Raw genomic sequence first — 12,910 nt, 5'->3', positions numbered from 1 at the left:
TAGACTTCACTCCGAATGTCGTCCCCAATCTCTCGCCAATGCTGGATCAAGCTACAGACACCGGGACTGGCACTGCGCACTGTGTTCACAGGGGCGCGTTATCGGGGGATAAAGAAAATGACGAAAATGCTGAGCACCGCTCTGCCAGCATAAAAGTTTTGTTGATAATTGACAAGTTGAGGAGAGGAGAGACAGGAGAAAATATGGGTATATGGTCTCCTAGTAGGATGAACAGGATAGGAGGACGGAGGTAGAGGCAGAGAAAGAGGAAAGAAAGAAAGAAAGAAAGAAAGAAGAAGAAAAAAAAGATAGAACAGGATGAACGAATGTCTGGGTATAAAGATAGCCCAAGACCTCGTCAGGAAGTTCTAAGAAACTGAAAGACCAGCTCTGAGGTCAATTGGCTTCACAGAAGATGAGAATGCCTATGGGCGAACATGCAACATTGGGGATTCTTATTTGTTGCAGATGGAGTCGATGGCACGGAATGGCAGGGAAGGCACATGTTCAAGTCCGGCATCCAGACAATGGATTGAGCCAATCCCTAGAGAGAAATATAAATAAGTTACTTGTGGGCTCCAGTTCCTTTGTCATTTTGAGTGTCATGCAGGTGTATTTTTGCCTCGTGCGTCAGAGACCCTGGATCTAGATGGACTGATGGAGGATAATGCGGGTGGAGAAAGGATTGGCGGCGGTCCATGCAGCTACTGTGCAGTCCACTGCAGTGACATGGGCCAGAGAGGGTGGAGACTGCTGATGGTGTGTGGGTGTGTTTTCTAAGGCTAAAGTAGGAGCTAAAAGCACGTTAGTGGGCGTCTCCGAAATTCGCAGTGGTTTAACTGTGTTGGGGCCTTTGGGGGTGTAGTATTCCGTACTAACCGGTCCGTCCTAGTACCTCCTTAGCACTATCTAGTCCACTCTGTTCTGCGCATCCTGCCCGGGACGCTATAGACTTCCTAAACACGAGAGTCATTATTATGGAGTAGGCCCAGTATCTCCTCGTACTAGCCACCTCTCCCTAAGGTACTTTTACCAGAGCGAAGCTTGAGTAGAGAAATGCCTCCCTCCTTTCCACTCCACCATCCATGGTCATACACACACACTTTCCTCCCCTGCAACAGGATGATACATTCTCCATCTTCGCTTTCTGGACTTACTTCCCCTCTTTTCTTCTTCCTTGATTTCTATTTTTTTTTATTCTTTTTTTTTTTTCGTCTTCGTTTATTATATCATTCTGTTTTGTTTCGTTTTCTTTCCTTTTCCGCCTCTTTCCTTCCCTGGTCAAGGTGGACCGAATAGATGGAAAGGGGCAAAGTATACAGAGTCATACGCAAAAAACCCTAAATGGCAATAAACAAAATTCATAAACAATTAAATATTGGATATTGAGAAAAATGACGAAAATGAAATATTAAAATTCAGACGGAGAAAAACAAAAAACGAAAAGGGAAAAAAAGGATTGGATAAACCTAACATAAAATCATCGGTGGCTCATTCATCATTCCCGATGGGCAAGTGACGCCGATGAGCCGACAGGCAAAATCACCTAGATAATACTTGGTAAGAGGTGGTGGGGGGGCAGAGTTCGTTTGTCGGCTGGATGATCAACCAACAAGGATAAGAAACAAAAAGATAGAGGAAACGGGGGAAAAAATCTCACTTGTTTCCGAATTCCATGCGTAATTTAACGTCTATGTGAAGATAAATAACATGCTCCCCTTATTGAAGCATTACCATTAAATCCGAATTAACATGTCAAGCTTGCTATCATCATGATTTCCCGGGATTTTCAAAGAATCAAAGGAGAGATGGCCGCTACCGAAATTGAATCAGAGCTGTTGCATACATGGCAGTGACGACATAGTAATTTCTTCAAATCATCATTCGAGGAGTCTGATCCTGTAACAACATACAATTTCTAATTCTATCCAGGTGCAGATTGCAGCTGCATACTACCTAATGGCATTGGTGAGAACTAAAATAGCCAACATAGCAGACCATCGGCCTAGACAAGAAGCTCCGATCGGGAGGAAAACGAATGGGGAAAAAGAAAATAAATGAAATAGTTGTCAGAGAGGACAACAAACCTTTCCAGAGGTCCGAAATTATGTGGAAATAATTGAGGTTACTAGTTTACATATTACCATCTCACCCTCAGGATTCTTTTCTTATTCTGTTGAGGGCATAAAGATAGTGGTTCTCGCAACTAAAGGGAAAAGAAAGGCATTTGGTTTATTCATGGCACATGGCTTTTGTTTTTTCTTTTTTCTTTATTTTCGTTAATTTCTTTTTAGCCTGTACCGATCAGCACAGCTCTTTGAGCCTCTCAAGCCCATAATAATATTGAAGGTCAGCCGGACAAAGTTATGTTAATCATGGTAGACTAGGCGATGATACTGCGACCATGGAGATTGAAAGGGAGAAAGATAAGCACCCACTCCAAAGTTCTTCGGGAATTTTGAGATAAAGGTCCCTAGGAAAGAAAATAACCCGAAGACCGAATGACCATTTCTCACCACATTCCAGACGTGAATCTCTTTATCTTCTCGTACTTACTTAGCATCTCTACTACATGGTAGTGGTAGTTTTTAGCCATTAAATTACAGGCCAAGCACAGAATCTCGCATATCGGAATCCCACTTTTTGCAAAAGGCGAACTATCTCAAAGCGAAGAAACGGTAATAGCTATGTAACAAAATACACTGAACGGGACCGCGTGCCTCGCTAAGCAATTCCAGCTACTGCGCACTAGGCTACAATTTTGTCAACAGGTTGTCACACACGCACACCATCCCCCATGCCCCCTTCAATATGAGGGCAGCTACTCCATCGCGGAGAAAACAGATATTTGCCTAGAAAACCTTAATCCATGGTGAAGTTTCACTTGACATTGAATTCATTTTGGTATACATGGAATAAGTGATACTTGGAAAGGGCGAAAAGCAAAGAACGGGCCCCCCTAAACACCACTGACAGTGTGTGCTGGGGAACTTACGCACAATACAGAATCAGTGGTAGCTATGGCCTCATTGGCCTCAAACCAAAAACGTTCAGGTTAACGGTGATCCTAGCGGCGATCTCCCAACCCCGTCTCATTAAAGCCCACTACCTGCACTCGTTGCCTCCCACAACCAGTCGCCCGCTAAATAAGAATGGATCACGAAGCTTGGGTGGGGTTTAACATTAACAAATGCTGCCATAGGCTGGAAGTAATACGAAGTCGAGACCATTCCCCAGACAGTGACACACCACTGTCTCTCAGCTAGTAATGTCATGACCCATAGCATGGTCGGCTCCGAGAACATGCATTTATCAGCTGAAAGTTCATCCGAGACAGAGGTCTCTGGCCTACCAAATCAGAATATGGCTATCAACTCTGAGCCATGATGATATTTTTGAGTAGCTGGAATTTATCTGTACGCTGTAAGGTATATCTTAAAAAAGATTCCTTTGAGTCACAGTCCCGAGCAGTCATGTGCTTCGGAAGATCACATTGACATAGCTATTCACTTTTCCGGAGCACAGCTCCTGCACATGTGCTCTTGTACAAGAATGCTGGTGTTGCCTCACAATTTTAACTCGCGAAGTTACTGGGGCCGCATATGACCAAAGCGGCATTTTTATGGGCTCTTCGGCCAACCGTCCCTCCCCACCCGGTAGACACGGAGTTCCGTATGCAGCTTGTGGCTTGCTTAGTAGATCTCAGATATCTATGGAGGTTATGCGTCTCGCTTGCTAACGATCGACTACTATCTCGCCATCAACCAAATTTGGAGTAATAGCCATGATTGGTGTTCGACTGGTCTTAGCAGCCGTCGTGGGACTATGATTTGGACATTTATTATGTGAATCCTGCCAGTAGCTCTTCACTTACGTACACTGACAAGAGTACCCTACTCATATAGTTTTTAGGCGTAACCAACAAATACTACTTTAGCAGTAGTGCCATGGACGGATTCAGGGCATAGAGAACCAAACCGTGTAGTAGTAGTACTTGGTACTAAGTACTTACTTAGTAGTAGTAAGTTGACTCTCGGGCTTCTCAACCAATCATCTATGGGACCGCTGTAATCTCTTCGAGAGCATGGATAGAGACAATAACTCCACATACACACGATTAGGATCGCTAGTAACAATGAACGTGCGGCCCGAGCTCTATTTCCCAATAAAGACTTGACTCGCATGGTAATATGTCAATGTTATCTTGGCATCGAGGACGCGTGCTGATGGAACCACGGCCAGCCATCATACGGGCTGCTCCTTCGCAGTTATTGGTACAGATAACCCACCAGCCTTAGTGGCTGCAGATGATAATCAACCCTCCTGCAAGTCACCTTAAACGGCTATGTGCCCCAAGGCTAGGCCGGGGCTCCTCCACTCAAGCAGTCCTACACCCTACCGTCCAGACTAGAACGAGGTTCGGGATTCTAAGCTAAATGATCACCTAACTAGCAATAAGCAGCTAGCAGGAAGATGGTGAACACACTCTACATGATGTAGTATGTCTACGTGCATACAATACCATAATGAAAGACTCACAGATTAATATTTCTATTCACTGTAAAGAGACTCATATTGACCTAAGGACAAGGAGAATATTGATGCAATTGCCTAAGGGGTTCAGATGGGGAGTTTTCCCCTTACTAGTTTGGGAAGATGAGGTTCTATTGTTCCAATATACTGGCATAGATTGATGCGCAATTTACATGTGGTATTTTTACAAGGGTTCATATTAAGCACTATCGGTCCCCATGCTTCATATGGAATTAGTCCGTCTCGAGCCGTTCACCATAAGCTAATAGACTAGACTATAAACAAGGCGACGTTGCATTGCTTTGACAATTTCCTAATTATATTCCGTCTTCCTCCGCGGCCCTAGTACCAAGTTCGTATAGTATATTTCTAGGCCTCTCTGCAGAGTATGGAGGGCGTTCTTCAATGTGTACATTCGTGTGGTTACTGCTGTTAGGATATGATTTAGCTCCTCGCAAACGCAGCCACACAACATGCATAACAATCTTCTAGGTAACTGAAACAGACGCGTACCTATCTCGGCTGCACGGACATTACTTGCCTCCGCCGAGCTCCCCACCCTCACCCGGGAATGACCGAGGATCCATTCAAACGCGTTCGGAGCAGAACTGCTACTGTGTATTTAAGTGCTAAGATAGTCCGGGATTTTAGCGCAGGTTGTTTTGTCTGTCGTTTTGCGTGCCCCATACCAAGATAATACTGACCTGAAAGGAGTAAATCTATAGTAACTTATGTCTTCGTGTAATTTTGTTGGCGGTTTCATGAGAGAGGAGGCGTATACTTATTCCGTCGGTCGGCCAAATATCCCCTGTGGCCTCTCACTAATTGAGGGAAGGAGGAAAGTTTGCAAGTGTCAACAGAAAGCCACAGGATAGCCCGGAAGAATATCACACCATTACTTTGACCTACCAGTAAAGCCCCACAATCTAAACGAGTTAGTACTAGGTGCCACTGCATAGTAAAGTGCGCGTATTAGCCGTTCCCATAATCTCCGGGCTGAATTCTACGACTTCATGCGTAGCTTCAAAAGAAGATATTACCGATCACCCTTGAACAGGATAGGGGGGTGTGTGGGTGAGCAACAATAATAGCGAATACCTGTAATTCTTCCCGTGTACAGCGACGAGCTAGGTGCTCCACGATTTCGACGCACTGTTCAGCCGACGCTCCATATCAAAAGTCTGGAACCGTCGACGGCAAGATTATCCATTGATATCAACCTAGTAAGTAAACTTACTACCTCTTACCGTAAGACTAGTAGGGCATAATCCCGTTTCCATCAGAGATGCGGAAATGTCATGCAGCTCATGCCGTCAATCGGAATGTCAGCCGTGTGTGTAACTCAATCATATACTTACTACCATGCTACTCTTAAGCCATTATAATGGTCAAAACCTCCAAAGGGCTTGCTCTCTTTTTGTAATTTGACAATGTAATGTGACGAGAATAACTCAAGCACTAAGCGAGCATTACCGTACTTTCTGCACAAGTTTGAATACAAAGGCAACAGGGAAATCACAATTGGGGGGGTTTCGGGCTGGGTCTAGTTAGTCTAATAGTAGTCATCAATACTACCTACCTACTATGTATGGACCTGTAGTAGTAATTATTACTACTTAATACGGCGCAAGTTGGCATGAAGACCGAGGAGGCAGAGTCTCCACTCCGAGCTCCTTAGGCTGACTCTCCCAGAGAATTAGTCGCAGGAGGTAGCGGACTGTGCACAAGTTAGCGCGGGCTGTTTCCTCTTGTACTGGTGGGAACTGTTCCATACCGTCCGTAGACTGGGGCGCCTCGGCATGGGGGGCAAATCTCCGCTACAGCGTTGTGGTTCGCTTACCCGGACAGCAGGCAACTTACTTACCTTGCTAAGGAGCTGTGCCGCTCCCGCTAGTTAGTCTACTAGTCGTAGTCTACGTGTTTGGCGGCGACGGGCGACACACTGGGCTGAGACTGTCCTGTGCTTCCCAAGACACAGCCCGCCCGCGCTTTTCACCATTTGTAAACACTGCGCGCAACCCCCCACCACTCCCAGTCAGGATGAATTGATTTCCGTCCTAAGGGATCAGACGACGCAGGAGACTCCGACTATCTAAAGATAGCAAGCTATTAAGGAGAGAGGTAGTGACAAGTCGTAGTAGTTGAAGTAGCAAGGGGATTAGGAAAAGTGCGGATTCCGTCTATTGTAATGTGTAGATAACTATTATCATTGTTATCATTTTTCCCGCCCGTGCCCTCCCCGGACCTCACGGCAGAACCCTCATTTCGCCCCCCTCTTCCACAAACCTACTCGGGTGATATTATTATTGTCTGGTAGACTACTCATGCTAGTACGGAGTACTCCAAGCTCCTCTAGTTTAGTCGCATCTTACGGCAGGACGGACTGCCTAGGTAGGTAGGAGTGGCGGATATTTGTGGAACGCTGCTGTGCTATCATAGGCTGAACGCGGGAGTCGAAGACCTCGCTCTTGGTGGCCCGTGTGAGGTTCGGCTGCGGGCCTGAAGCTCGGCCAGGCCATCCTGCTTACCACGGAAAAGGCGTTAGCAACGTTGACTACTGCACCACATCTGCAGCTAATCGAGTCAATCCAGCAGCTAAAACTAGGCATGAGCTAGATTTCCACTGGACTAGCCTCGTTTAAGTGACTCCTATGCCGGTTGTGCGAATACTACTACCCGAATAGTCAACTCGGGCTTGTTTGGTTTGATCAAGCCTTCAGGAGAATCAAAAGCAAATGCTCTGCGTGGCTTTCACGGGGTGCAGAACGGAGTTTCCGGAAGGAGTCCGAAACTCATGAATGTAAGAAGCGGGTATTGTTGTTTTTGTTATTATTATTATTATTATTATCATCATCATTATTATCATTGCAGTCTTTATTATAATGGTTATTATTTTGCCTACTATGGTTACTGCCACTAGATAGCTTGAGTATCACGACCCGCCGATGCTTCTCCTGCACAGCCGTTGGGGCCAATTCGGCGCAGCAATATCAACAATTGAACTATCCTTGGACTGAGTCTGTGGCTGGCTCTGTGCAGCAAGCCAGGTTCGGGTCTCAATGACATGCAAGCACCCCTATGCAGAAATCTCCTACAACATTTGTGAGATCTTTAGAAACGCCATGAGCTGCAGAAATGCCTCTATACTACCCATAGAATTAGAAAAGTGTTCTGGATGGGGTTGGTCAGTCCACTGGATGGGGACTGTGCTACGCGAATAATTATCAGCTTCCTGTGCTACGTGACCTTGTCTAATGACCCAGACTGACCGTTCCTCCAACACACACTTCTCTCTCTCGCCCCCTCCCTCTCTCTCCCTCCCCGACAACATATGATAACAAACACTCATCGACCTCCGAAACGGGCGGTCTTCTCCTATGGCACTTAAGGGACTAGCATATGCATCATGAGGTCAGGGAGTTACAATGCCTTGCATATCATTCTCTAATGCAGTCAAGGTTCCGAACAAACATCTTCACCCCTGCTCTATCCTAGGTAGTTCGGAAATCCAGTACCCGCTAGTTGCTTGCATAGAGTGGCACTGATTTTCAAATCTATGATGTCAACTTCCCTCCCCTCCGTCCTTCCAGCTCAAGCAAGGCAAGCCCCCTCAGCGATCAATCGGATGACTTTGAGGCTCCCTTGTTCTGGACCAGGCCTATTGGTAACATAAGCATCCCCAGGCAATGACGGGGATGCAGACTATGCTTCCCCCCGATACACTAATGTGTGCGTATCAACAGGGTACACCCTCTCTTCCCCAAGCCATTTCTGCATGTGTCTTTCTAGAACATCTCCATGGCACCAACGGTGTTCTGTCATGCGCGTAGTCTAGTAGCTTGTTTTACAACCGGCAAGGATGTATATGGCGATCTTTTTCCATTCATTAAACGCCTTTGTCTGGGTAATACGCTTCTGTATCATCATTCGTCTTCTGTGCCGAACTATGTCACAGCTATTAGTTTCCTGTCTTCTGTCTGTGACTCTGATAGACTACTAGCTAAGGTGACCAGGCAAATTAGAATGATCGAAACACATTTCCGTATTACACGTTTTTCTACTGTGTCAAACGGCCTTGAAGGAAATAACTCCTCGCTTACTCTTCCAGACTGTAAACTGCTAACATTCCGTGAACGTTCACTAAGACAAAGTTACATGCATTGGCTTGCGTTTACCGGAGCAAATGTAAGGCACAGAATGGCGACCTTTAGGTGTCCTCTCCAGGAGCCCATAACCAATCTGCAGGATTGAATAAAACCTCGAAGTCCACACCTCCGAATAGTCCGAGGGCGCCATACAGATCGAAATCTCCTCCTAGACCCTCTACCCCTCCAGAATCCTCATCCAACTCCTCGTAAAGGTTCCAGCCCCCGACTTTATGACCGTCACGGGTAAAAAAGATATCGACATCAACCTTCGCGTCTGCACCCACCGAAACCGAGGTGGCCATGGTGGGGAAGTGAAATGTCATCCCCAAACCAACTGTCTCTCCTACATTGAACTTGCTCGTGAACCCCTTCCCACCCCACGAGTCATTCACAAAGCGACAACCATCATCAGAGAAGATGCCGAGGCTACCCCTTTCCCATCCTGGACTTCTCCAGTTGGGATATGGTTGTGCCACAAACCCAATAGAGAACCCGCTGGCCTCGGCAGACTGCCCTTGCGGACCTACGCGGAGGCCAAGCAGTCTTACTTCAAAGTAAATAGTTTTACTTGTTTTGGTAAGCAATGGAGAATCCTTGAGGGAGAAGTAGAGGGGCAAATCTGTAGTCAGAAGACAGTCGACATTCCCATCTCTTGTGGACCCTTTCCAGTGCCCCTTGTTGACAACGGATAGCTTCCCACCAAACCTTGGTGACTCTGCAGGGTTCAGATCGTATTCCTGAGCAGATCTGTACAGAGAATCAGATGGCCGGAGGGGAATATTCAGGGGAAGCTTATCACAAAAGGCGTGGGCACGCTCTGCATCGTCGCAGGAGGCATTTCCTGTACTTGAGGAGAAAAATCCAGCGATCGGTGGCGGTGGAAGCGTTGCTGTATCGGGCACAGTCTCCTGCCAGTTGTGATAAAGGAGGGGCCCTTGGCTTCCGGTTCCAGTAGTTGCAGAAGCAGAATATGGCGGGGGTGAGGCAATAGGCATCGTATACTCAGATTGTGCTTTTTGAGACGTGGCTTTAGAGTGGTCCGCCATTTGCAGCTGAAAAAAAAAAAAATAAAAATAAAAATAAAAACAAGTAGACCAATATAGACAGGAAGAATTGCCCTTAATGATCGCGTTTGAGACTCATATATATTGATCCTGTTAAATCAATTTTTATACGTTGGACTGACAGCTGTTGATATAGGATAGCAGGCTAAAGTAGGGATGCTCTATTGGGGAGAGTATCGCGCGGGTGGCTATGCTGAACCATGAGCTCACACTTTGCTGATTTCTGGTCAGAAAGCAAGATTAAGCCAAAGGAGCAGAATGGATACACCGAAGTTAATGCTCACAACGAGCAGATAAGCATTGGTATCTTTTCGCTTAAGCATGGAACATAGTTACACTGTCCTTTCTAATATATGTTTATATATATAATTACAGTAAGTATATGTAGTTGGCAATGCATAGTAACTAACATACAAAACATTTCTGCTTATGTGGTTGTTGGACCCTTCCCGTTACTAAATTTAAATAACCCCGTGGAGCCAGCCACATTGGGCCTGCGGGGAGGGATTTGTTGTGGATGAAGGGAGACAGACGCACACTATGTTGGGATCGATATGAAAGAAAAAGCGGTATGTGTAGGAAAAGTGAGGAGGAGATCGGTCTTGGATTTTCATGATTGATAACTAATTAGGGATTGTTGTTTCAGATGCAGCCTTTTATGTATAGTCCAGAAGAGGCATAGGCTCGACAATGCCTGCCCTACCCCCCACCGTGCCTGACTACAGCAACCAGCTGAGGTCACAGTAGACCCAGTAGTAAGCTCGTTTAATTTCTGTTTGCCTTGCGCCTAAGTGCTCTTGCTTACTGCTCGCTCAGTGTCCAGTTGAATGTGCGACCGTCACCCTTCACTTGGTCTGGGTTATGACTGCTTGATCGATGGCCCCTTGCCGACTTACCTGTTTGCTTGGCCTGCGCAATGATCTTCTTTCAAGTTCATGCACATGCTCATCTCTTTGATTCTTGACTTAGTTCCTGGTAGAGCTGCTCAGATGCATAGAGATGTGCTATAGGGTGCTCGAGCGGTCCTGAATCCCATCCGACCATATTGCTGGCTACCAATTAGTCACTGTTGTTACACAGCACATACACTCACTATATACATGCGCTCGAATCTGCAGGCATCCTTTTTCAATCGAGGACAATCCTAGTTTCCCATCAACTATTTCTTGAGTCACAGTCGGCTACTGGTGATGATAAATCTTCACGGGCAATGAGCATTGGCATGAATCTCCCCGCGAGAGACACTATATTGCGGTCGAGATGGACAGCAGTGAAAAAGGACATACTAAAAGACAGCGCAGGTCTTCTCTCTCACAGCAGCTACAACGGGTCTTCCATTTGGATAAACATGTGAATGTAAGGGTTTTTCTTTTTTTTCTCTTTCTTTCCCTCTTTCTTTCTCTTTCTCTTTCTCTTTCTCTTTCTTTTTCTTTTTTCTTCTTCTTCTTCTCTCTTTTTTTTTTTCTTTTGGTCATTGTCCCAGCGAGTTGCCACAACACAAGTTTCCTCCTACCTACCTTAACTCTCTGCCTTGTTGGGACAAGATGTGCCTCATGTTAATACCTCAAAGAAGGAAAGGCGCAGGCGATCGTCGGATTCGATAGAGGCTCGAACCATAAGGACCCCTGGGCAAGAGCGAGAGGGGACACAGCAGACAGACGAGGTTGGCCTAGGCGGCAGTACAAGTCGATCCGCATCATTCATAAGAACAAATGAAGATGTCGGTCCACGTATAGCCCAAGGTCCAACCTTTCCGGGTTTGGTTGACAATGAGCTCGTGAAGTCATCAGCACACACTACCAGCCAGGGAACATTGCAACTGTCCGACTCATCCTCCGTCATGGATATGTCTTCTGCCAAGCACGGGTCATTCAGCCCCGCTACTTCGATCAACAAGGCGACGGACAGGAATGAAAGAAGGGCTACAAGGCGCCTAGAAGCAGAAAGGTTGGAGCTTGAGAAGAGGTTTCTTAACCTCGAAAAGAGCGAGCAACGCCATGGGATAAGCCAACAGCAGAAAGAGTCCCGGCGCCTCACCAAAAAACAACCTATAAGAAGCTCAAGTAGGGCATCGAGTGTGAGTGAAGATGAGTCTCGCCCATCACGCCGATTCTCTTCTCTCTTCTCAAGTTCGAGGCGAAGTTCCCGGTCACGTTCAAATTCCCTAAGCAGAAGTGACGCAGATTATCCAACTGACGCCGAAAGATCACAATCTGGACTGCACTCGGGACCGCACACAGCTCGATCTCATATTGCTGTGAAGATGCCTAATCGCTTCGGCGCCGTGATATCCAAAGAGCTCTCCATCAACAACGCGCTGGCCCCATACCAACCTGAGCCTGCACCCACGCGGGAGCTAATGCCGGCGAATCCTACCAGTACAGAATCGAAGGCAAATGATTCTACCGGGCCTGATCCTCGCAGTATTGAAAACAATTTGTCGCACGGACAAAGCCCTGTACAAGACCACCTCGTTTCCATCGACAAGAACGCGCATAGGGTAGCATCAAAAGCCCCTAGTCTTCCTGTCCCTACAGACCTGGACCGCTTGTCCTTCGCAGCAACCCTCAACCTTAAGAGTAGGGAGTCTGGCAACGTGAGGTTATCTGGACATCGTCGGTCATTGACGGTGTCTTCCCCGGAACTGCTGAATAAACGGGAAAAGCATACTCGCGGTAGCTACAAAAGCACTCGGATAGCTCAGGTGGCAGCTGATGGTGGAAAGACTTCAAGAAGTTCACTAGGACTGTCATCGACTAACTTACAAGCCAATTCGTTGAGGGCTGCACCGAACAGAACTTCCACGGACCGTTATCTTCAGAGACAGTATAAGAGCTACGTTTCATCACCCCTTACAGTGGCCTCAACTGTGGACAGCAGATCCAATCTATCTTCAAATGCTAAGGAGACTTCAAACACAACAACTTTGCAAGCTCCTATCGAAGATAAATCAAATCCCATGGATTCTATCAAGGCTATAGATTCCAAGTATAAGCGGACACATCCACATGTTACAAGGCGTTTATCCGGGAGATACGAAGATAAAGACGAAGGAGACCTTGCACAGCCTCACAGTATGGTTGGGAACCCGCAGGAGCGCTCTGTTGTTGGCTACACGTGGGCTAGTCACCATCTCTAAACATCTTCGAGCAAACGCACTCTTAC

The 12,910-nt window shown here is 46.5% G+C and overlaps 3 protein-coding genes across 3 annotated transcripts; 1 reads left to right on the top strand and 2 right to left on the bottom strand.

The window, feature by feature from the left end:
* Positions 1-645: 645 nt before the first annotated feature.
* Positions 646-973, bottom strand: AKAW2_80984S (uncharacterized protein; the record flags this gene model as incomplete). The annotated part of the gene is made up of 2 exons (XM_041682065.1): positions 646-794; positions 880-973. 2 exons carry the CDS (start codon positions 971-973, stop codon positions 646-648), a joined length of 243 nt encoding a protein of 80 aa, XP_041548945.1.
* Positions 974-8,740: 7,767 nt separating this feature from the next.
* On the bottom strand, positions 8,741-9,727 carry AKAW2_80983S (SSH4 family protein; the record flags this gene model as incomplete). Its single annotated transcript, XM_041682064.1, has 1 exon — positions 8,741-9,727. One exon carries the CDS (start codon positions 9,725-9,727, stop codon positions 8,741-8,743), a length of 987 nt encoding a protein of 328 aa, XP_041548944.1.
* Positions 9,728-11,005: 1,278 nt separating this feature from the next.
* AKAW2_80982A (uncharacterized protein) lies at positions 11,006-12,884 on the top strand (the record flags this gene model as incomplete). The annotated part of the gene is made up of 2 exons (XM_041682063.1): positions 11,006-11,101; positions 11,316-12,884. 2 exons carry the CDS (start codon positions 11,006-11,008, stop codon positions 12,882-12,884), a joined length of 1,665 nt encoding a protein of 554 aa, XP_041548943.1.
* Between the last annotated feature and the right edge of the window lie 26 nt (positions 12,885-12,910).

Source organism: Aspergillus luchuensis, chromosome 8 (assembly GCF_016861625.1).
Source record: "Aspergillus luchuensis IFO 4308 DNA, chromosome 8, nearly complete sequence".
NCBI classification, from domain to species: Eukaryota; Fungi; Ascomycota; class Eurotiomycetes; order Eurotiales; family Aspergillaceae; genus Aspergillus; species Aspergillus luchuensis.
The sequence above is the reverse complement of the archived record's forward strand: the minus strand, read 5'-3'. Positions and strand labels throughout refer to the sequence as shown.